Source organism: Acanthochromis polyacanthus, chromosome 19 (assembly GCF_021347895.1).
Source record: "Acanthochromis polyacanthus isolate Apoly-LR-REF ecotype Palm Island chromosome 19, KAUST_Apoly_ChrSc, whole genome shotgun sequence".
Lineage (NCBI taxonomy): Eukaryota > Metazoa > Chordata > Actinopteri > Pomacentridae > Acanthochromis > Acanthochromis polyacanthus.
Window position 1 is genome coordinate 31904965 of NC_067131.1, and position 25225 is coordinate 31930189.

The window sequence follows — 25225 nt, forward strand, 5'->3', positions numbered from 1 at the left end:
CGATTTTTCCGCGAATTCGCGGAATTCCGCTTTTTTTCAGGGATGGGAATTTACCGCGGATCCGCGGATTTTATTTCAAATTTGAACACTTTATTGTTGCTGATACTCCTGCCCGATGGTAACGACGTTAACGATAGCTTGATAATGGTAACGACGTTAACGATAGCTTGTTAACGACGATTGTAAATGGCCCAGCGATTGGAAGTCGCTGCGCCGCCACTGCCGCCGCCGCCGCTGCCGCTGCTAGCTAGTTAGTTAGATTCATTATTATACATATAGACACAAATGAATTGCACTTAAGCTTATGGCATATGACAGTTTGCTAACTGTTATTAAGTGACTGTGTGTGGTCTGTTGGAAAGTCTGATACCAGCATGAAGGAAGGACCTGTGGTAACGCTCCTTCACACATCTGGGATAATCAGTCTGTCACTAAAGGTCCGGTGCCCTCAGAGTGTCATGCATGGAGTGGGAGATACTGTCCAGCAGGAATGTTAGCTTGGCTAGAACCTCCTTTCTCCAGCCACGTACACTGGATCCAGAGGGCTCCCCAGGACAGGGCAGGCCGTCCTGATCAGCCGATCAACTCTCCTTTTGTCAGCAGCTGTTACTGTTGCTGCTGCCCCAGCAGACTACTCCATATAAGATGGCTGATGCCACCACAGAGTCATAAAAAGTCTTCAGGAGTGTCCCCTACACCCCAAAAGACAGCAGTCTCCTCATTAGACAGTCTGCTTTGACCCTTCTTCTAAAGTACTGTGGTGTGGTCTGACCAGTCCAGTTTATAGTTCAGGTGAACACCCAGGTACTTGTATGAGTCCACTCTCTCCATGTTCATGCCCTGGATGTTCACCAGTGGTGGGGGTGTGTGACTGCACCTGTGGAAGTCCACCACCAGTTCTCTGGTCTTTCCTGAGTTGATCTGGAGGCAGTTCCACTGGCATCAGTCCACAAAGTCCTGGTTCAGTTCTCTGTACTCCCAATCATCATCATCATCATCATAATAATGGATTACATTTATATAGTGCTTTTCTTGGCACTCAAAGTGCTTCACAATGAATCCATCATTCATTCACACATTCTCACTCTGGTGGTGGTAAACTACATTTGTAGCTACAGCTGTCCTGGGGCAGACTGATGGAAGCGTGGCTGTTAATCCGCGTCTACAGCCCCTCTGACCACCACCAGCATTCACACGCCAGTGCGAGAGCAGCACTGGAGGCAAGGCGGGTTAAGGACACAACAGCACATGACTAGGTCAGAGCGGGAATCGAACCGCCGACCCTTAGATCATTGGACGACCCGCTCTACCATCTGAGCCACAGCTGCTCCCACCTCCCCCATCTCATCATCTGAGATGAGACTGACGACTGCAGAGTCATCAGAGAACTTCTGCAGATGACAGCTGGCTGATGGTCCATGAAGTCTGCAGTGTACCGGGTGAAAAGAATCAGAGCCAAGACCATTCCCTGTGGGGCCTTTGTGCTCCAGACCACCATGTCAGACTCACAGTCCTGTGTCCTCACAACCTGTGGTCTGTCTGTGAGGTAGTCCATTATCCTACCCAAGAGGTGGTGATCCACCCCAGTGACCTCCAGCTTGTCCCTCAGAATAACTTGCTGAATCACATTAAAAACACTGGAGAAATCAAAGAACATGATTCTAGCAGTACTTGCAGGCTTCTCCAAATGGGACAGAGCTCTGTCCAGGAGGAAGATGACAGTGATTGCAATCATGTTTTTAAAAAACCTGTAGATAAGATCTAGGACCCTCCTGAAGTGGTGCGAGTCACTATGTAGTGCAGGTGATGAGTTAAAATCCTGCCATGTAGCACAAAAGCTGCAGAAATGCTGTAGCATCACAGAGGCTACTTCACCCATCAAAATCATACATGTTCCCACTGTTCACAGAGTTGACTACCAGCCCCACTATAGCTCAGCATGCAATGAAAGTCCTCAGACAAACAATCAGCTACCGTAGTCCAGGTCAGACACCCATGCTCCAGAGATTTGTCCTGATGCTCTGTGGTGTATCTGAGGACAACATCACAACTGTGGATGCTACACAACTCTCACTCTTCTTTCACAAAGGAAAAGATTTTCACCACATTCCACCAAGTAGTGATGCACTCCATCAGCACCTCCTTCAAGTAGTTTATCAGATAAGAAGCATTTGTGTAGGGACATGATATAAATAAGGCTAAGAATAATGGAGGTCCTTGGTATCACGGATCATGTTTCTCTTTAGAGTGGACATGTATGGGGCAAGGCACCTGTCCAACACCATGCGACAATTTTGCCGTCTCTATGGGGATGGCAGCAGGGTTCCCCAGACTATCCATCAACTCCTGTCTACACTACAACTGCCCCTATTTCAAAGGACTTGCCAGATCTTGTCATGTGCAAATTTAAGACTGGCTGCAAGGCACCTTTCAAATCCTGCATGCAGAGGCTGCTTTGCATGTCTTTCTGTTGATGTCATGGCTCATGTTCCCACAGTTGTGCATACATCTAAATAGACAATCATCTTTGTGATGTATTTACAGCAAGCTATTAGTCTTCATCACTACAACATTGTAGGTATGGCATTGCCTACTTCTAAAATGTGAACATACACGCATGGAAATAAATGTTAGACCACCCTTGTTTTCCTCCATTTCTTATTCATTTTAATTCCTGGTACCACTAAAGGTACATTTTTTTGGACAAATATAATGACAACAACAAAAATAACTCATGAGAGTTTAATTTCAGAGCTGATATCAGACATTTCCATGGTTTTCTTGATAATAACCAAAATGACTTCAGTTCTTCCACCAGTAGCTCTGGCATTGTTCTGCCAAAAACAGCTTTTAGGGTTCCATGTTTTCTTTTCTGTGTTTTAGTCCCATGATCCACACAGGAGTTAGTACTGATCCATAACCATTGTTTGTGATGACTGCAGCCATGCATTTTGGCATGCTCTCTACTAACTTCTGACATCGTTCTGCTGTCACAGCCGCTCATTCTTGTTGCATGAATTCTAACTAATCAGCTTTGTTTTGGGGCTTGTGGTTCTCCATTTAGCAGGTGATGATTTTCCACAGGTTTTCAGCTGGATTTAGATCTGGTGATTGAGCAGCCAAGGCATGGTTCCAATGTTCTGGTTCTCCATCCAGGCTTTAACTGACCTTCTCTAGTTTGAAAATCCAGTCATTGGAGGCAGGAAAGAGTTTTCCAGCTGATGGAAGAGGACTGTTTTCAAGAGCAGTGCTGTACATGACCTGGTTCATTGTCCCTGTTCCATCCAGACTGGAACTACCCCAGATAGTCACTGATCCACCCCCATGTTTTACTGTAGGGGCAGACCGTCTGGTTTGGAGCTTCTCCAGGCTTCCTCCTAACCTGTAAGTTGGCTGGAGTGGAGATCAACTGAAAATTGGAGTTATCATTGAAGAGAACCTTAGTCCAATCATCAACAGTCAAGTCCTATTTCTCCACAGTGTCCACTCATTTTAAGGTCCCTGGAGGTCTGAGGATGATTCCTGAAACAGGAACGGATGAGTGACGGTCATCTGCTGGGTAGAAAGACGTTTCCTGCCATGACCAGCTAGCAGTTTGGTAGAACCACGTTGGTCTTGTTTTATTCTTGGTGTAATGAACGGCTGTCTTGGAGGTCTTCAGTTTCTTCGCTACCTGTCTCTCACTAATGCCAATTTCCAGAAGGACCAAGATGGCTGCCTTTGTGGCTTCACATAATTCTTCAGTTTTAGGCATTATGTGAGAGCTGATGACTTCTGAGTTGTGCTACGGCTTGAATGTCAGCAGGAAACCACTCTAGACCTTTGCATGTGCTGCTGATGACATGAAATGTCCTCTTAGATACCCTAGGAATACAATGAAGCTTAAGCATGTCAGATAGGACATAAAATACTCTGATATACCAGGGAATACAATGAAGCCGGAGGATGTCAAATAAGGCTTAGTAAGACAAGTATTATGGAATCAGTTGCATTTTTTGTCATGTTCATCATATTCTTCAGGTAATGAACCTTTAGTTGTGCCGGGCATTAAAATGAACAAGAAACTGAAGAAAACAAGGGAGGTCTAGTGATTCTTTCTTTGATTGTAGTTATGGACTTGTTGTCTCATTACTCAGTTTCTTAGCATCCATAATACACATATTCAACATTTTAAGTTGTATTTTTTTAAATTATTGAGTTTTCGACTGTGTTTTTGGTATGTGTGTTTTTTTTAAATAAATTGCATATTTTACCTTCAGTTGTCATGGTGAGGAGAATATCACCCTTTTTTAAGTCTTGAAATCGATTTTATTGGATTCCTTGACCCCAAAAATGTACAATTTGACACCAAGTTTGCCATTATAGCTATGACAGAAGCAAAGATATGGGCCTCTCAAGGATGGAAAGCGTGATCTCACTTGTGTCTTAGGATAAATTTACTTGTATGACCCTAAGGTACTTCCATACCAAAGAGGACCTTTGCATCATGACTTGAAGTCAAAAGTTGCTTAACCTCCCTACTATCATAAAAAAAATCAGCATCAGACAAAATGTGTTGGAAAATATCAGCACATCAGATTTCTGCAGAGATCCTAAATCGTAGTTTTAAACAACCTTCATGTAAATCCTGCCGGTTCTACCACCAGTTCTGGTGCTATTTCTGACTTGGTTCTTCAGGTTCTTCAGAGTCTAAATCAGGACTTTGGGGAGACCAGTCTAGAACCTTCATTCTAGAACCTTCATTCTAGAACCTCCATTCCAGCCTGATGGAACCATTTCTTTACCACGTCTGATGTGTGTTTGGACTCATTGTCTGGTTGAAACATCCAACTGTGTCCAAGATCAACCTTCTGCTGGTTTTAGGTTTTCCTGAAGAACGTGGAGGTGATGACAATAACAACATCGAGTAAAAAACAAGACATTAATGAGATGAGCTGTTTAAATGGCGTTACTGATTCATTTTGACCTTTAGTGATAAAAACATGAACACTGACGTCCTCAGCAGCATTTTAGGGTCGACTGCTACTGATTAATTTATCACCAAATATCAATAATCAGGGGCTGATTTTCATGTAAACTCACAGGTCTTCTGTCTCCCTCCTTAACCTTTGGAGTGTTTCTGCTGGTTTTCCTGTGTGAGTCCCGACAGCTGATTGGCTGCTTGTAGGCCTTCTGCTCACCTGATTGGACGATAATGTTAACGCCTCATGTGGTTTGTTGGAATGCTCAGACTGCTACTCCTTCTGTTGGTTTCGTTTTGTGTATTAAGAACTTCTGCAATAATCATCCTTTTGTGAATTAATTTCCTTCAGCTCCTCCTCCACTGGGATCCCAGTTACTGATATTTAGTAAAAACCAACATCAGCTTCAGGTAAACAGTCTATCTGCTGTTCATCATTGAATGAAGAGAGTTTGATCTTCTGGGTTCTGCGTTTAACAGTAACGATGGACGTGGGATTCTTTAGTGGAGTCTGTGATGAAGTGTAAACTAAGTCACAAATCAAGAGTCTAACACTGGACCGTGTTCAAATGTTTAAAAAGCTCCTTCAAAGATCTTCAAAAACCACCCAGAGAGTCAGCATTCAGAGGCAGCACGAATTGTTGGTCACCAAAAATTCCAGGAGTAGTTCTTAGCAGTGATAAGACCCTCAGGAAAACCCAGAGATACTGAGCTGTGCACTGTCTTTATGCTGTGGGAGCTGATCATTTCCCCACACATATAGATTGTGTGATAGGAGAGACAGTTATGACACCATTAAGCTTTTCTAAATCTATTGGTCAGATTGTGACATCAGGTTATCATATTTCACCACTAAAACTCCCCCTACAGAGGACATCAGGTTATCATTAGGTCATCTTCAACAGAGAACATGTCCAGACACGTTCAAACTTTTATTTCCCATTGTACCCTCATTATTTTGTGAAACATTCCATACATAATATACTTGTATGTGTTCTTAAAATTTCAATATATGTTAAAAGTTGCAATGCCTTAAGTATGCATCATTATGTATTGAGCACTCCAATCTCATCTCTGAGAAAGCATCAAAGTTACAAACGATACCTCATGATCTCTCATCAACCATCAGCCATCCTTACAGTTTCTAGGCCTTCTTTTCCTTCACACACGTTCAACACAATCCAATCAGAGCATCGATGGTCATGAGAATATTTAACATTAAGTACTTCACACACGTACTACTCATCAATTCAAATATCATTTGGTAGGATTACGTCATCATTCATTTTCAGCACATCGTACTCAAGAACATTACACTACATCTGTTACTTGAAGCTCCAGACAGACGTCTACGTAGAGTCCAGTTCTGTAGGAACATGTGGCTGCTATGAGGCCGGTTCTTCTCTGCAGAAACTATGAGGAACAAAGAAAAGCCTCTGAGTCTTAGACTGCTGCTGTATGAACCAGATTCATTGTTTTAATCTGAAGCTTGTTCAAACATCAAATTAAAAACTGTTTGCAGCACCGACCTGCAGCCGTTTGCTCCTCGAGTCTTTCTGCAGTAAAACCCTACAGAGCCCAGTAGGACCAGTAGTCCCAGTCCCAGACAGCAGTAACTTCCCAGTTCCCAGTTCAGCCCAGAGCTGGACTCAGGCTGCTCTGCAGAGACACAAACACCAATTATTTTAAAGACAGATGCGCTGAAGGGAGAAGTTCAACCAGGTCACTCAGACCTCCTGTTAAAGCAGAGAGCATTGTGGGAGTTTAGCAGCAACGGGCACCATGACAAAGACTTCTGTTATAGTTAATGACCTCCAACCAGCTCCAACATTATACACAATGCTGAGAAGCAGGAAGGTATGAGATCCCAGAATCAGCCTTAAGGGTGAGACTGTGGTGGAACAACAGCTAAATAAGGGAACATTGTGATATTATAACCTGTGATTTAGGATCACATTATGCTATAGCCCAGTGAAAGTGATCAAACTAACTTGAACACTTATTTTTACAGTTGTTTAAAAGTAACTGAATCAGAGGAGCAACTCGCTAAAAAGTGATGGATTTGAATACTTTGTGAAACTGATGTTTATAATAGATGTGATTACTATGAAACTGAGATGTTTTAAAGAGCTTTGATCACCATGAGAAACAAAGTAAGAAGTCAAGAGTGTCTGGGTAATGATAATTGTTCTTTGGGGCCCTAATGACTCTTTGGGTGTCTTAATGATGGGGGGGTTGTTCTGTAGGGTTTTGTTCTATGACCAGATGTCTTCTAATTAGGAAACATATGTTGTGACCTCATACCTGTCCACAACATGTAAATATGATCTCTGATTGCTGTTCAGAGAGGTTCATTTGGCCGGATCCTCCCAGGCAGTCTGTCTGTTTGATGCTGTTCTTCCTTATAATAAAGTTATATTATATTTAAGCAACGGTGTCACTGGACATTTATCAACATTTGCACTTCTTCGACTGTTTCAGACAAACTACAACAAGCTAAAGTGAACTAGGGTTAAACGTTCATTCTAAGGGTCAATAAGCTCCAAATAAACTTTGGGGATTTTTGTAAGTCTGTGCTCATTATGCAAAAGGATGCAATGGGATGTCAGTGATAGTTAGACGCTGACATCAGCCTCTCCATTTCCCAATCAAAGGCCTTCACCCAGTTGCAGTTAGGAGAGAACTCATTATACATATACACATATTCTCTGGTGGTACATAGTGTCAGGTCAGTGTGTGCATTACATCTAAACAGGTTCTGAAAGGTTTCCTAAGTCATTTGGGGCTGTGGGTGGCCTATTTTAAACTTATCCCTGGAATTATTCATGTGCAAACCTCCAAACTTTAAACCTAGCAACTTACTAAGTACAAAATCCGCTTAGAGGAAAGCTGCCGTGAACAGACCTAACTGATAGATTAATTTAACCACTTAAAAAGTGGCTGCTCAGTTAGATTATTTATCAGAGGAAGGGGGATAGACGTCTGGATGAAGGCAGTGAGAAGCTAGGCGAATTTCCTCGCTGACCAGCTCAAATGTTCCTCAGAATCCCCCTGGGCTGCAGGAACCTAACCCGTCAGATGGAGAGCTGGTTCACTGATTCTCTGACGATTCATTAATTTAGGAGATAACTGCCACAGGATCAGACAAGAGGAAACACATTTAATTAAACACTGTTTCTATGAACAAATAGTTAATGGAACTGAACTGCTTGACTGTTAAAAATGGCTAAAATTATCAACTGTACTTCCTGTTTTCTGATTAATCGGTTATTGATTGATAATCTGGTCAACTATAGACTACGAAGATTATTTAAACATCTGCATCCCCACACTAAAGGACAAAAGAAACCAAATAAAAGAAGATGTTGAACCAGCTAGCTAAACTCCCACAAGGGCCCTGTGGGAGTTTAGCTAGCAACAGGCACCATGACAAAGACTTGTGAGGAGATTGATGACCTCCAACCAGAGCTCACAGACTGAAAATGAATTAAGTCTACCAGGACAGAGTCTCTGAAGCTTGTTGCCAAACTTCAATGGAAGCTTATAACGTGTCGTTATAAGTAGCTACTATATTAAATAGCTTTTATTTATTTATTTATTTTATTTTATATCCCTTATTAATCCCACGAGGGGAAATTCTGATTTTCGCATATCCCCCCATCTGGGGGGGTCAGAGTGCAGGGTCAGCCGCGGTACAGCGCCCCTGGAGCACACACGTTCACCCATTCACACACACATTCACACACTGATGGCGGGAGCTGCCATGCAAGGCGCTAACCACGCCCCATCATTAATTAGGGGTTAGGAGTCTTGCTGCGAGATGGCCACTCTACCCACTGAGCTATGCCGCCCACATATCATCAGCTGTAATTAATTTGTGCCATCAATACACTGATTGAATATGCTGCTGATTAATGTTCAAGACAATAGCTTCCATGCTGAGACCTTCTGGAAACAACAGATCTGTTCCATCAAATGTAAAGGTCCTCACAGACACACAGGCCAAAAATTAGCAGCTCTACAGGGCTGTAGCTAAAGAACAACCAATCAGGTTGTCTGCTGCAGAAATTTAAAAAAAAAAAAAAACATTAGGCAGAAAATACTGTTTCCATTCCTGTATTCTGTTTTCTTCATCTTCCAGCCATAACTGTGTGCAAAAACAAAATCAGTACTTTGTCTTCAGGTCAGAAAATCCACAAGATGGCGACACAGTCCTCCAGAAACACCAAGGGCTGTGGCGCTTTACTGCCGATTATTTACAACGTTAATTTATCTTTATCTGATTTATTTACTGGATGAATCAATCAGCTGTTTGGTCTCTAAAATGTCTTTTTTTTTTTTTTTTTTAAACACTCTTTATTGAGTTTTTTGCATTATTAAATACAGTCCAGCCCAAAATACAAATATTAGGAATAACATCTGGACCTTGAAATTGAAAAGTAAAGAAGTACCTCTTTCTATATTAAACCAAAATAAAACAAAACAAAGAACAAAACAAAAAACAAGAGCGGAACAAAAGGGTGGATGAGATGATAATTACAAATTAAGTTGGCATGACAAATGTATATTTGTATTTAATTGCTGCCTTCTCGGTACAGATTGTAAAAAGGTGACCACACTTTCCAAAACTTCTCCTCTCTTCCTTGCAGAGAGTATCTAATCTTCTCCAGTTCCATATGCATCATTACATCTCTGAGCCAGTTAACATGAGTGGGGGGCTCTGCCTGCTTCCAGTTCAATAAAATTAATCTTCATGCCAACAGACAGCAGAATAAAACTGCTTTGCGTTCCGATTGTTTTTTTATGACATTTTGATCTACAATGCCAAGTACTGCTAAGAGTGGATTTAAAGCAATGGGCTCGTGAAAGGCTTTTGACAATGTTGAGAAAATTTTGGTCCAGAACACTGACAGTACAGAACAACCCCAAAACATGTGTGAAAGAGAAGCTACCGAATCTTTACTCTAAAATGTCTTTAATGAGAAATATGATTCAGAGTTTTCTCAAATGTCCAAAGATCTTCAGTTTACTGTCACAGACAAAAAAACACAGAAAATATTCCATTTAAGGAGCTGAAATCACAGAATTTAGACTGTTGTTTATTTTAAAAATACTTAAATTGATTAATCAATGATCAAAATAATGACCAACTACTTTAACAGCTGGTATTTAATTTTTGAACCAGTGAATCCTTGCAGCTCTGCCACTGTCTCACCAGAGGAAGCTTTTTTCAGTGATCTGTAGAGAACTTCAAGAAACCCACCTGGTACCAGCAGCTCAGGCTCCTGCAGGCCCACGTGTTCCACCAGACAGGAGATGTGCCCTGAGGTTGGGCTGAGCTTCAGGTGGGAGTGAACCTGGTAGAGCCACGCTCCACTGGGCATCTCTGTAACCACGGAAACCGGGGGGTCAGCCATGATGACGCCGTCCTTCAGCCACGTCTGTCTGATCTGAGGAGGGTAAAAGTTGTAGGAGCTGCAGACCAGAAGCTCTGAGTCTCCACTTCGGTCAGACCTCAGTCTGCTGACTGGAGGAACTGTAGGAAGACAAGCAACAATCGTGAATTTTTGTTCTTTCATAGATTTATTAAAGTTCTTCTGGAAATATGATCAAATGTGCTGGATCATAAATATACAAACAGAAATGATCACATTTGTTTAAGTTTGTCTATTTCCTCCTCAGTCCGGTTCTTCTGGTTTCAATCTTCTGGTTATCTTTGATTCCTCTGGACACTATACCTACTGTCAAGCATGGAGGTGGCGGTATCATTATACTATCAATTTAACTGACTCAGACTTTGTCAGGGCTGTGGCGTGTGGAGAACCCAAATGCAGACACACTAGACAGTTGGCCTTAATTTATGAAAATAGATTTATTAAAAAAAACAACGACTAACTGAAAACAAGACTGAGATGGCTTCTATAACTAAACAACAGCAAACTACAGAACAGAGGGAATACTCACAACCAGGAACTATAGCAAAAGGCAAACAAACTACTGAAGGCCAAATGAAAATCATTGAGTCCAAAAATGTAGTCTGTAAACGGGGGAAAAGCAGAGTAATCCTGTGAGCAGTAAATCCAGGGGAAAGGAGGGAACAGAGACGGGAACGAGGTGAGTCCAAGACGAATGAGCCAGCGACCACTGAGAACAATGGCCGGGCTTAAATACAGAGGAAAACAGGTGAGATGAATCTGAGATGATTTTGTCAGGTGACAACAATCAATGACCAAGAACAAAGAAAGCAGAAAGCAACAGACAGAGGGAGACAAAGAGACCAGAACACAGAAGGAAAAAACAGGAAAAGATAACAACCAATACAGAATCCTAACAGAGTTGGTTCTTCAGGGTCTATGTCAGGACTTTGAGGAGACCAGTCTAGAACCTTCATTCTAGAACCTTCATTCCAGCCTGATGGAACCATTTCTTTACCACGTCTGATGTGTGTTTGGACTCGTCTGGTTGAAACATCCAGATTGATTACCTGCTTTTCCCTGGATGGCCTTGTACAGATGAGCAGCGAGGATTTTGCAGTAAAAGTCCACATCATGTCTTCTGATTCGAAGGTAGTTTGGATCTTTATTGACTTTATCTGCAAATGCTTTTCCATACTGTGTGAATCCAACCACCGTCTCTGTTGAGCTGTTGTACTCTGCCTGCAGACGCCCGTTGTACTGATACTGGATGTAATAGAGAACATCAGTCTGTGGGTCCGGCTTCAGGAACTGACATGTCTTTAGGATGTGGAAGTAGTTTTCATCTGCAGCGCCCCCTATGGAAACAACACAGCACTAGCACATTATTCTAACACATGAAGGCTTTGTGTCTTACTGAGCAACAACTAAAGTTAAAGTTCAGGAGTTTCAATCTTCTGGTTTATCTTTGACTCCTGGATACTATACCTACCGTTAAGCATGGAGGTGGTGGTATCATTATACTATCAGCTTAACTGACTCAGACTTGTTTCTTCATCACTCCACAGGGTCTTGACGGGTTTCAGTCAGGACTTTAGGGAGACCAATCTAGAAGCTTCCTTTTAGCCTGATGGAACCATTTCTTTAATCTTCATAATCTGATCTGCGTCCTCAGCTGAGTTTCAATCAAACAGCCACTGAGCTGCGTCTTGTTTTCATTCTAGTAAATCCTGATTCAGACTGAACGTTGCTTAGGTCACAAGAGAAAACTCAGACCTCCAAAATGAAAATAAACAGTTTGAGCATGATCCAGTGATTCCTGCTGATGACTGTATAGAGCTGTTCTTTGTCTTTGGCTGATTTCTTACCTTTTAGTTTCCAAAGTAAGAAGAGCAGAAACAGGGAATGCAGACGCTGTGGATCCATGTTGAGCTTGACAAAGAGGAAGTCAGACTTCAGCCAATCTGGGCACAGCTTGCAGAGGGATCAGCTGTTGCTGTCTTTGCTGTCTGGCAAACATCTAAGTTCATCTAAGGAGTGCTATTAGATGTTCTTCAGGTCAGGTGAGATGAAGGTGTTCAGACCTGCCCTGATCAATGAGTTCACACAGAAACTGAACCCTGATGCCTCTCATCTCTCATCCATCCATCCTCTATCCATCGCTTTATCCTCACTAGGGCCATGGGGGGTGCTGGAGTCTATCCCAGCTGACTCGGGTGAAGGCAGGGGACACCCTGGACAGGTCACCAGTCTGTCACAGGGCTACATATACAGACACACAATCACACTCACATTCACACCTACGGACAATTTAGAGTAACCAATTAACCTCAGCATATTTTTGGACTGTGGGAGGAAGCCGGAGTACCCGGAGAAAACCCACACATGCACAGGGAGAACATGCAAACTCCATGCAGAAAGATCCCAGGCCCAGGCCGGGATTTGAACCGGGGATCTTCTTGCTACAGGGCGAAAGTGCTAACCACTACCCCACTGTGCAGCCCTGATGCCTCTCATGTTACCTGAATCTATTCACACTGAGGCAGCAGTTTAAACGCTTGGTGGCTGATAGAGGAACAAAAAAACAAGTCTGATTTGATATGTTATAGGTCAAACAACCAACAAAACACCATAATATTACCAACCTAACAACACCATCAACTGTAAGTCTGACAACACATAATAAGAAAAACCACTTCATCTCTGCTTATACACCCCCCGTCAAAAGTTTTAGGACACTTTCTCATTCAAATAAAGTAGAACCTGTCCTACAACTTTTGACAGGGGGTGTATCTACCAAATTTGGTACACATATGCAACACATCAGGCTGAACAAAAAAGTCAGTGACAGCCACATTCCAAACCCAACAGGAAGTGAGCTATTTTGTGTTGAATGTCAGATTTTGCCCATTTTTCATTGTTTTCTAGAGTGAACTCCTCCTAGGGGGAAACTCCAATTCACCTCAAATTGGGCCAGTACATACAGGAGGCCTTAATGATCCAAAGTTATTAAAATCTTTTTCCAAAGTCAAAGGGCGTGTCCGTGGCGGCCTCTGGAATTTTGATCCTTCACCATGAAATGTCAAATGGTGTGTAAATGCCCTGAACATGCTCCAATCTGCCTGAAACTTTACATGTATGATCAGAGTCCTGCCCTGATCACATCCATATGATGAAATACACCCCCTGTCAAAAGTTGTAGGACAGGTTCTACTTTATTTGAATGAGACAGTGTCCTAAAACTTTTGACAGGGGGTGTACACAACCGCTCAAAAGTTTGGGCTCATCCAGATAATTCCATGTTTTCCATGAACTCTCCCACTTTTATCCATGTGCTAACATAACAGCACAAGGGTTTTCTAACCATCAATGAGCCTTTCAGCACCATTAGCTAACACAATGTAGCATTAGAACACAGGAGTGATGGTTGCTGGAAATGTTCCTCTGTACCCCTATGGAGATATTCCATTAAAAATCAGCCGTTTACAGATAGAATAGTCATTTAGCACATTAACTATGTCTACACTGGATTTATTATTCATTTAATGTTGTCTTCATTGGAAAAATGTCTTCCTTCAAAAATAAGGACATTTCTAAGTGACCCTTTTGAACCACAGTGTGTATACAGGTATTTTTCCTGGTTTCTTTCCTCTATGACAGTAAACTGAATATCTTTAGACAAATCAAGACATTTAATATTACATGTATAAAATATTGACCTATAAAATAATTGAAAATATTGATTGACCATAATCTGAAAGCTGGGACTAAAAAAGTGTTGAAAACGACAGTTCCTACAGAAGCTCATACATTCTGGAAGTGAAATAAGTACAAAGGAAACCACATAACGACAGTTACAGAGAAACAGAGAGTTTTGGTTTAAAAGAAAATAAAATAAAACCTTGAGAGAAGAGCAGTCCATTGCATGTAACAGATTTCTAAGTCATGGTTAAAAGTCCATCAGTACTGACTGAGGAACAACTTTCAGAAAACCCTCCACTATAACAGTTTGGTGTTTTTTGCTCTTAAATTCTTTAATCCTCTAACAGACCAAAATCCCTTAAAAAATAACCAAACAAAAAACGATTAAAATGCAAAACCCCAAATAATAAAGTTCATTAGCTGCACCTCAGTGTTTCTAAGTCTGCTGGTTTAACCCAGCTACTCTGAGGTAAGCAGTCTGCCAGTAGCTGGACAGCTGACATCTCAAGGAGTCGTGAGCAGAAATGATGAAAATGATGATTCCCAGAAAAAGACAGACGAGTCCCAGAACCAGACAGACAGGAGCTGCAGAACCCGCCGGCTTCCCAGGTAGAACTGTTGGACAGGAGACAGAGGTTCAGAACCTAGCAGCAGCTTCAGGAACCTTCGAGGAACATGAGGATCATTCCGGAACTAGAGGACATTTGGGCTTCAAAATGTTTGGAAAACAAACCTTCTATTTTCCAGTTTTCTGTAAGATATCTACACCCTGTGCCAAATTATTACGCAAGTAGGTTTTTTGTCCAAAACAGTCTTAGAAATAAGTCTGGGCCTTCCCACTTTTAAATAGTCTTCACCTACGCTAACTTTGTATTTGTCAGACATCATTTCAAATTATATTACATTTAAAGCAAGAAAATCTCCACATATGTCAAAAGTGCATGTGCCAAATTATTAGGCAAGTTTTAGCTTTCATCAAAATGGGACAAAGAAAGGACTTAACGGCTACAGAAAAGAGCCAAATAGTTCAGTTGCTGTCAGAAAAACTTACTCCCAATAAAATTGCCAAGAAATTGGAAAGAGATACTAGGACCATCAAAAAGTATATCAAAAACAGTCAAGATGGCAGAAAAAAGCGAGTTGAAAAGAAAAGAAGAACATTATCATCAAAGGATCTGAGAATTAAGCGAGAAGCAGCCAGACGACCGCTGGCATCAAGTTCTACCATCTTTAAAAGCTGAACCACCTTTGAACCATTGTTTGAACAGGGTGTTGCTTAGTAGCTCGCAGTATGCCTCAGAGTTGATTTTTACCCCTTCTGGAACTCGAAAGGGACCCACAACTTCATCTTTAATAAGTCCTGCCCAAACCATGACACCACCGCCACCTTGCTGCCGCTGGTTTCCTGTCCATTGGCCACCCATCCTCTTGCCCAGCCATCAGGGCCAGCCAAGGTGACTCATCTCGTCTGTCCATAAAACATCCGTGAAGTTGGTCTTTAGATGTTGTTTTGTGGTTTTTGTTGAGTGGAGGCTGTTTGGGTGATTTCTTGACTGTTCCGTACTCTCTTAGGATGCGGCATCTGGTACTTATAGGAACTTCAGGTAAGTCACAGCTTTTAAAGATGGTAGAACTTGATGCCAGCGGTCGTCTGGCTGCTTCTCGCTTAATTCTTCTCAGATCCTTTGATGATAACGTTCTTCTTTTCTTTTCAACTCGCTTTTTTCTGCCATCTTGACTGTTTTTGATATACTTTTTGATGGTCCTAGTATCTCTTCCCAATTTCTTGGCAATTTTATTGGGAGTAAGTTTTTCTGACAGCAACAGAACTATTTGGCTCTTTTCTGTAGCCGTTAAGTCCTTTTTTTGTCCCATTTTGATGAAAGCTAAAACTTGCCTAATAATTTGGCACATGCACTTTTGACATATGTGGAGATTTTCTTGCTTTAAATGTAATATAATTTGAAATGATGTCTGACAAATACAAAGTTAGCGTAGGAGAAGACTATTTAAAAGTGGGAAGGCCCAGACTTATTTCTAAGACTATGTTTTGGACAAAAAACCTACTTGCCTAATAATTTGGCACAGGGTGTCGATATCAGTTTTCTGTGTAGGTTCTCAGTCATCAGGTCGTGGTGACAATCAGAGCTTCAGTAGAAACCATCTGGACTTGTTTTGTAGGTTCTTGAACAAGTTCCACCTTCATTCAAGGTTCCGTTAGAACTGATGAAGAACCTTGGAACTTGGAACTGTAGAACTAATTCAGATTCAGAAGTCCCTCCAGCTCACATGGCTGATGGAACATTAACCACCAGGACTCACTTGTCTCCGGGTGTGAATGTTGTGAAACCAGGAGGTCCATCAACAATGTTAGTAGTCATGGTGGTGGAGCTGCTGGTTTACACAACAGAGGATGTGAATCTGTGAAGTCAGGAGGGATTCAGGGCATTAAGGATGGAGGAACGTTCTGATGAGAGACCTGATCGCTGAGTTCTAGGTGTCTGAGAACCTACAAGAGAAGTCTGGTTGATTTTTACTGAAGCTCCTACAACTCATATCAGCTAATGTATTGTTTTTATTGTTTATATCAGTTGATTTACTGTTTTTCGTGTCATTCCTTGTGTTCTGTGAAGCATTTTGTGTCACATTTCATTTCTATGAAAAGTGACAGAACCAGAGAGGCTGCTGGGCTGGAGACAGGAGGTGTCAGTACCAGAACCAGACTATGTTGGACCAGCAGCTGTGGGTTTCCCTACGTGTATCTGATTGATCTCACCCCAGGTTCTGACGGCGGGCTGGCTGAGCGCTCGATGTTTCACGCTGCACTCCAGAACCTGATCTGGCTGTGGACGGACCGAGAGTCCAGCCAGCTGGCTAAAGGTTCCGTCCTGCTCAGGAAGCAGGTTGCTGAGAGTCCGACCCTCCATCACCTCCACACCATTGATGGTCCAGGTGACGTTGATGGAGGGGGGGTAGTAGTGGCTGATGTAGCAGAACAAAGTGTTGTCCTTCCCCTCCTCGGCCTCCTCCATGGGGTACAGGAACACTGTCGGGGCTTCCAAAGACAGAAGTATTCACAGTATAAAAGTAGAACTTTGCATGATATTTAATATATCAAAAAATGTAGTAATACGTGTAGTCTCCATGTATTTCAGCTGGAAACATGTTGGACATAACAAAGAAATGAAAGAAATTCATCTATTTCCTGTTTCCATCATTCTCAGTGACAGAAAACGTCTCTGAGTTCTCTCCTTCTTCACATTCTTCTGATTCCACAGAGCTACAGAACTTTGAAATGAACCACAGTGAGTTAAAATGAGACAGAAACTGCTCAGCGTTCAGAGTTAATCCAAAAGACAGTTGCACTGAAATGAAAGCATCATGTCCCTGAAGACAACCCTGAAGCTCGGAGCTCCTCTACATCGTCTTCCTGCTGTTACCTTTGTCTTCTGAGGGACTTGTTTCTATCTGCTCGGCTTCGTGGAGGTAGCGTTTATACAGCCTGTCCCTGCTGACCACAGCTAAGACGTAAAACCCTTCGAGCACCTCAACCTGCTCAGGAATCAGCGCCGCCGTCCAAACCGCCCGTTGCTCCTTGAAGTCGGCATATGCAATCTGATCTCCATCCAGATGAAACTGAACCTGACAGTCGGCGGAGTCGAAGCAGCCGTAGAACATGGAAACTTCATGGACCGCTGGAGGACAAACAAAGGGTTGGCCTGGGGTTATATTTGAAGCTGTTCACATTACACTACATTTACTTAAGTACACCTTAAGTACTTGAACATGACTTGAGTATGTCCGATTTCTGCTACATCTACATTCCTTTAAAGGTGCTCCTCAAGTCCAGAGGGCACTGAGTAGCTTTGTCCCTCTCACTAGAAAAAAGACACAAAAACGGAAAATTGGACAAAAAGGAGAAAAATTAGACACAAATTAACAAAGACTAGACACAAAATGAGAAAAATGAGACAAGAAATGAGAAAAATATGACATAAAATGAGACAAATTGAGATACAAATTGAGAAAAATGAGACACAAAATGAGAAAAATGAGACACAAAATGAGAAAAATGAGACACAAAATGAGACAAAATGAGAAAAATGAGACAAGAAATGAGAAAAATGAGACATAAAATGAGACAAAATGAGATATAAATTGAGAAAAATGAGACACAAAATGAGAAAAATGAGACACAAAATGAGAAAAATGAGACATAAAATGAGACAAAATGAGATATAAATTGAGAAAAATGAGACACAAAATGAGAAAAATGAGACACAAAATGAGACAAAATGAGAAAAATGAGACACAAAATGAGACAAAATGAGAAAAATGAGACATGAAACCAGATAAACAAGACACAAAATTAGAAAAACAAGACATAAATTGAGACAAATGAGACAAAATGAGAAAACTGAGACACAATGAGGAAAAATGAGACAAAATCAGAAAAATGAGAAACAGAGTTATAAAAATTAGACAAATTGAGAAAAATGAGACATAAAATCAGTAAAACTAGACACAAAATTAGAAGTACTTCTGGTCGTACATCTTTGATTTCTCTAAATTTTTTATTGAGTAAAATATGTATTTTGATGTGAAATCTCAAGTAGATCTATGAAATACTTTCAGATATTTTTGTAAAAGCACGTTGACCCATTTTCAGCAGGTTTTGCTCTCATTAAATCTGAGTCTGTCTGAAAAACAATATTTCTCATCATGTCACTGATCCAGGATCTGGAATGTCAGATCTCCTGTGGTTCTTCTGTGACTCACTGAGGCCCGTTTCAGCTTCCAGCATCTTTATGTGTCTGCTGCTGTGACCTCAGTGGACTCAGGTCTGGAGGTCAGAACTTCACAGCTGCCAAAGGTGTCAAAAGTATTTGCATTCATTACTTAAGTAGAAGTATAGATAATAACATTCAAAAAGACTTTTGTAGAAGTTGAAGTATCAACTCCAGCTTTTTACTCAAGTAAAAGTACAAAAGTACTGATTTTAAAACTACTTAAAAGTATAAAAGTAAAAGTAATGTGAGGGAAAAAATGGCTAGAGTGCAATCATAAAACACATTTTCTAAAAGGTTATAACGACTAATGTTGAAAAATTTGGAATGCACTAGAATAGGCTATCTGTTTCCACCTCATATATGTCCATTGAAAAGGAATGCATTTTAGTAAATATATATTACAGAATCATGTGTGTGTACTACTGACAATTAACACGTGTTTCATGGAGCAGCAAATATGATGACTAGTTGTTGGAATGGTGCAAATAGTAAATCATCAGACGCATATTATCAATTAACCTTTATTGTGCCACATTCTTGGTCATGCCCATTTCTGTAGGTAATCGCAACGATTCAAATTTAAGGAGATGTAACAGGCACTTTTAACATAAAGACTGACATCAGTCAAGCAAAGGACAAGCAACAAAGAGTTACCAATAGTCTTTGTTCAGCCGCAAAAGTAGCTGGTTCTCAAAGTTTACTGAGCCAATGCACGCTCTTCTTGGCCTGAAGATCAGCCCTGCAACACTGAACAGTCTTTCACAGGCTGCTGAGGCAGGGAGTGCCGTATTAAGCTTCAGTGATAGGTGGCACACAGCTGGGAAGGACTTCATCACCTCTGTCATGTCTCCTGGGCACCCCAGGTATGCATCCAGCTGCTGGGTCTTTTCAAGGGGGCCAGTCTTCTTTAAGGAGGAAAAGAAGTCCTCTTCCACAGATGACAGGGAGCCCTCAGAGACAGGATTCCTTTCCTGACAGCTCAAGTGGCTTTTTATGTAGTCAAGGCCTGTGGAATAAAAACAAAAATCCAAACAATTTACATTATATTACAGTGTAGTAATTGTGCCATTGATTGTTCTGTGCGTGTGTCGTTAAATGTCATTTCAAACTCATTTCACTGTCCCCAAAGAAATTACACATATTAAGAGCAAGTTGAGAGGTGAGATACTTACCAAGTTTCAAGATGTTTTCATCATTTGTCCAGCAGGTTTTAAATTTGGGAACCAGAATGGCTGCGGCTATCAGCTCTGGATCTGCAAGCATTTCTCCGAAGCGTTTTTCAATGCCAGAAAGAAGTGCAGCAATCAAAGGCTCACAAAACTTGGAGGTGACCTGAAGGTTCTGGAGCTTGGTCTTTAGTAGAGTTATGGTGGGGAGCAGCCATCCCATCTGCACACTGGTTTCTCCCTGAAGAACATCCACTGCCTTGGCCACTGGGCTCATTGTCTTCACATATTCTGCAAGAAATGCAAGTTCCACTGGAGTAAACCTGCACAAATAAAAGAAAAATACAACATGGAACATTTAGCTTACTTGATATAGAACCTTTAACTGAAGGAACTGATAATTAAAAAGGAAAATACTGTCATCTGAGACTTTCAGAAATTTAGTTATGTTGCTACAAATAACATCCAGAGTAAACATGGGGACTGCATATTGTGCATTCAAAAGAATAAAATTGTGACAGTGATTGGGTAATCTCTTTATTAAAGGCAGAAGACAGAAAAACAAACACTTACTTTTGTATATCCAGCTTACTGCAGACAGCTGCAAGTGCTCCTTCACCTTGTTCTCTTGTTATTCTCACAATTCTTTCCGCAGCGGAGAAGAATGAATTCCACCTTGTAGCAACAGGCCTTATCAGTTGGAGTGTGCAGTGGTCTTTAATCACTTCAGATGCGATGGTTGTTCTTGAACTTTTGTTCCACAGGCTAGAGCATTTGGCAAATGTGGACCTTGATATGCGCTTGTACAATGGGTTGTCCTCTGCTTTTGAAGCATCAACTGTGGACACCAGATTGAGGAGGTGGCAGGCGCAGCGATGGTGCTTGGGTAGTTGATATTCCAAGTAGTCATCTTTGTCCAAAAGGGCTCCAGTATCAACAAATTCAACACCCTCAATGCTTTCTTCTTCTTCATCAGTATCATCATTTTGGCCACCATCGTCCTCTTCTTCAGCACGCTCTCCTACAGGTTCAGGATTGTTGTTCTTGTCAGTCTTCCCATAAACTCTGAAGGCTTTCAGGAAGTTCGATCCATTGTCAGTTGTAGTGCGAATGATCTTGTCTCTGATATTGAATTCTGTGTGAATTTCATTTATTTTTCATTGCATCAAACCATTGTTTCATGGCGAAAAGGGAGCTGAGGCAAAGCTCTCAATTTACCATCTATGTTCTAACCCCCACCTATGGTTATGAACTCCGGTTAGTGAACGAAAGAATGAGATTGCAAGTACAAGCATCCCAAATGAGCTTCCTTCAGGGTGACAGGACTCAGCCTTAGAGATAGGGTGAGAAGCTCAGAGATCTGGAGGGAGCTCAGAGTAGAGTCACTACTCCTTCACGGAGAGAGGACCCAGTTGAGGTGGTTTGGACATTTGATTGGGATGCCTCCGGGGAGACTTCCTTCGGAGGTTTTCCGAGCATGTCCGCCTGGGAGGAGACTCCGGGGTAGACCCAAAACCCGCTGGATGGATTATGTATCTTGTCTGGCCTCGGGGGACTAAGATGCAAAGATAATTGTAGTTGTAGAAGAAAGAGAACTGGATAAATAAATAAATAAAATGTATCTACTCTCCTAATCTGAACCCTGTGAATTCCCTTTTGTATCCCAATCATAAATTTTCAACTTTAAACTTGGGAATTCAAACTGTTTTCTCTGAATATTGCCACTGTCTCTTACCTCCATATTGATATTCTACTTCTTTTTATTTATTTATTTTACCTACAGTGGTCCTAATATACCATGCTGCAGCATCTAGTGCTAAATTATTAAGCTGGCTGAGTTAGATGGGAATAGTTCAACAGGTATCTGTTCAGTCGTTTGCATAGCACAGAAAGAACTAGAAAAGCACTCGGAGAGCGCATACCTCCGCCATGCCATTTGTCTGTCTGTCTGTCTGTCTGTGTCTGTGTGTCTGTGTGTCTGTGTGTGTGTGTCTGTGTCTGTGTCTGTGTCTGTGTGTCTGTGTCTGTTAACAGCATAACTCAAAAAGTCATAGACGGATTTTCACCAAATTTTTACAGGATGTCCGGAAGAGCAAGAGTAAGAATCGATTAGATTTTGGAGGTGATCCGAATCACCATCTGGATCCAGGAATCTCTGTCAAATTGAGAGATGGCCTGGCGGCCATCTCTCAATTGTCCTTCGACCTTCAAAAAATTCCTGGATCCAGACGGTGATTCAGATCACCTCCAAAATCTAATCGATTCTTACTCTTGCTCTTCCGGACATCCTGTAAAAATTTGGTGAAAATCCGTCTATGACTTTTTGAGTTATGCTGTTAACAGACACACACACACAGACACACAGACACAGACACACAGACACAGACACACACACACACACACAGAGACAAACTCTGGTGATTACATAACCTCCTGGCAGAGATAATAATTATGCAGATTCTTGTAAACTGCCTGCCTTATTTACCAGCTGCGGAATAGCTCTGCACAGTTACCCCTTTACGCTTCAGTGTACCGCCGGCGGTACACCTACTAATTTGCATAGGAATTTCAAGAATGTCCGACGGCTGTAAACACGATTATACAAACACTATACGCCGATGGAAAGCTTAGATTCTCATGAATCCGCCGGTATAAACCACTTTCAGATGCGATTACCACAGCGGGTGAGAAAAACACATTTGTCCGACAAAAACAAATATTCATCCATCCGTTCTCTATACACGGCTTCAACGCACACAGCGCGACTCACATTTCCGGGTTTATTATTACACACAAAAAAAAAGATTCCACAAAAAACGGCCATAATCCAACCTTTTACATCCAGATGACACAAGCCAGTAAACTATTTTATCCAAAACATGTCCTGAAGTCGGTATAAAATCCCCGAATCGGTCATTTTCAAGGAAATGCACCTCGCGATGCCCGTCCAATATTCCCTGTATTTTTCGTAATTTTTTTTAATTTAAAAATAGAATATTAGCGATTTTTTGTACTGAAAACAGCTGGAATTGACTGAAGCTTAAAGGGTTAACTTACAAATATTGCATATAACAACAATACAAGCTCAGAAAACATTTGGCTAACGTCGAATTTTAAACCTTACACGGAGCCCACCAAACAAACTTGCAACATTGAATCATAAGCTAGCATGCAAAGCATGGCATGTCTTAGCATTTACCCAGCCATAGCAAACATTGCAATTTTACTATTAGCAGATCACGACTGAATCTTAGAACTTACCTCAATATGCTTCTTTAAATTTGATGGTGAGTTTTTGAAAGCCATTAGCTCGTGGTACTTCGGTGCGCACAGTTTGCATTGCATGCGAAAAGAGTTGTTTTTGCATCCTGTTATATCAAAAAAATCCTCCAGATAAGGCCAGGGATGAACAAGGGTTGGTTGGTCTTCCTTGCCTGCACCCTCCTCACTGGTGCTTGGTTGGGAAAGCTCCTCGTCTGCCGCCATGGACATTTTCTCTTCCACCATTTACTGTATTAACGCTTCTACATTCTGCTCCGGTGTGCGGGTGTGTAATGCGCAAGCGCGTTGCATCGCTTTGAAACCAATGGGGTATAGGAATGGTGTCACGTTGAGACTTCTCATCCAACCACAATTAAATTAATTCTATTCGGATGGCGGATTTTATCTGGATAGCCGGAATAAAAACAAGTCGAAATGAAGTAACGAGGCAATTTTTAAAATGTAAGGAGTAGAAAGTACAGATAATTACATGAAAATGTAAGGAGTAGAAGTAAAAAGTGGTCCAAAAAATAATTACTCCAGTAAAGTATAGATAACCAAAATATCTACTTAAGTAAGGTAACGAAGTATTTGTACTTCGTTACTTGACAGCTCTGACAGCTGCTCAGTTTAACATCAACAGAACATATTTCCGTCTTACTGTGACCGTCCAGCCAGTCACACTGACAGGGAAGTGTGACTGATTCTGTTGATTCTGTTACTTCCTGTTAGGGTCTAACAGGAAGTAACAGAATCAAACATACATTTCTGTATTGAAGGTGATTGAAAATAAAGAACATCTGAGAGGACTGGTGGATTCAAAAGATGACTCAGAGGGATAAAGTGAATCTGGTATTAGGTTCACTCACAAGCCTTCTTTGTGAGCTCTCAGATTCTAGTTCTGATATTTTTGTGTTTAAAAGAGAACAAACAAGTTCTGCTGTCTATGGTGTGAAAATAAAAGTACTGTTAGAATATTCTCTGAACCCAGGAGGAGAATTCAGACCATGAATCTTAGAAACACTGTGTGAAAACAGAAGAGCAGAGAGAAGTTAAAACAGAAAGTTAACACTGGAAATACTGACATAAGAAACTTTAACAAATGACAGAACTAATGGTGAAAGTTTACCTGTCTGAGCCGAGCAGACGATAAAAACCAGCAATGAAACCAAAGACAAATCCATCTGGTCCCGTTTGTGTTTGCGAACATTGACGCAGTCTGCAAAAAGAAAGCAGAACAACTGGAAGTACTGGGTGTCAAGCTAGAAACATTCAGGTATCTGACAGTAAAAAATAAAAGCCTCAGGAGGAAATCATGGTGTTAAAAATTAAAGGGTAAAAGAAAGTTTTGAAACTGTAGGAGGTAAAAACTCAAGTTTGTGTTTCCAGCTTCAACTTACGATTCACAACCTGCTAACTCAGGACTCACATGATGGTGGAGATCAGGACTGTGTTGGAAGTTTATAGAAACACCATCCAGCCAGCAGCTGATAACTACAGGGTTTTCTCAGGGATCCTGATCATCAGAACCTTTCAGGTCCAGACTCTAGTTCTCAGGTGGACTGAGGTCTGGACTCTGACTCCTCCAGAACTTCCTCCTTGTTGTCTTCAAACATCTCTGAGGATTTTTGTCTGTTTGTTTTGACTCATCATCTGGATGGAAAACTGATCTTCTCCACGTCTCAGTTCTCTTCAGACTGCATCAGGTTGTCCTCCAGGATTTCATTTACCCTCTACTTTTACCAGCCTTCCAGGACCTGCTGCTGAGGAACCTGCTGCCTCCACCGTGCTTCACATCATGATGCTGCCTCCACCGTGCTTCACATCATGATGCTGCCTCCACCGTGCTTCACATCATAATGCTGCCACCACCGTGCTTCACATCATGATGCTGCCTCCACCATGCTTCACATCATGATGCTGCCTCCACCA

The 25225-nt window shown here is 41.5% G+C and overlaps 2 protein-coding genes across 3 annotated transcripts; both read right to left on the reverse strand.

Moving 5' to 3' along the window:
* Positions 1 to 5879: 5879 nt before the first annotated feature.
* LOC127531176 (H-2 class II histocompatibility antigen, E-S beta chain-like) lies at positions 5880 to 12360 on the reverse strand. Its single transcript, XM_051939926.1, has 5 exons — positions 12243 to 12360; positions 11445 to 11732; positions 10224 to 10496; positions 6490 to 6619; positions 5880 to 6373 (listed from the first exon to the last, which is right to left on the reverse strand). The coding sequence occupies exons 1-5, from the start codon at positions 12298 to 12300 to the stop codon at positions 6346 to 6348; spliced, it is 777 nt and encodes a 258-aa protein (XP_051795886.1). The 5' UTR covers positions 12301 to 12360; the 3' UTR covers positions 5880 to 6345.
* Positions 12361 to 13889: 1529 nt separating this feature from the next.
* On the reverse strand, positions 13890 to 24549 carry LOC110971913 (H-2 class II histocompatibility antigen, A-U alpha chain-like). 2 transcript variants are annotated; one of them, XR_007938125.1, is made up of 5 exons: positions 24423 to 24437; positions 23294 to 24316; positions 20606 to 21587; positions 20039 to 20355; positions 19372 to 19872 (listed from the first exon to the last, which is right to left on the reverse strand). XR_007938125.1 is itself a non-coding variant. In XM_022222324.2 (4 exons), exons 1-4 carry the CDS (start codon positions 24475 to 24477, stop codon positions 14513 to 14515), a joined length of 768 nt encoding a protein of 255 aa, XP_022078016.1. In that variant the 5' UTR covers positions 24478 to 24549; the 3' UTR covers positions 13890 to 14512. The 2 variants fall into 2 exon arrangements, 1 of the variants encoding a protein (XP_022078016.1); XM_022222324.2 differs by lacking the exons at positions 19372 to 19872; positions 20039 to 20355; positions 20606 to 21587; positions 23294 to 24316 and adding exons at positions 13890 to 14691; positions 16853 to 17131; positions 17517 to 17771 and having other exon boundaries at positions 24423 to 24549.
* Positions 24550 to 25225: the final 676 nt, after the last annotated feature.

Coding starts and splice junctions, on each gene's coding strand:
- LOC110971913 (XM_022222324.2), bottom strand. CDS start 24,477: ATGGATTTGTCTTTGGTTTCATTGCTGGTTTTTATCGTCTGCTCGGCT. Junction 17,772..24,422: donor CGTCTGCTCGGCTCAGACAG/GTAAACTTTCAC, acceptor TTTGTCCTCCAG/CGGTCCATGAAGTTTCCATG. Junction 14,692..16,852: donor GCCCGCCGTCAGAACCTGGG/GTGAGATCAATC, acceptor CCTGTCCAACAG/TTCTACCTGGGAAGCCGGCG.
- LOC127531176 (XM_051939926.1), bottom strand. CDS start 12,300: ATGGATCCACAGCGTCTGCATTCCCTGTTTCTGCTCTTCTTACTTTGG. Junction 6,620..10,223: donor GCCTGAGCTGCTGGTACCAG/GTGGGTTTCTTG, acceptor GTGTCTCTGCAG/AGCAGCCTGAGTCCAGCTCT. Junction 6,374..6,489: donor CGAGGAGCAAACGGCTGCAG/GTCGGTGCTGCA, acceptor TGTTCCTCATAG/TTTCTGCAGAGAAGAACCGG.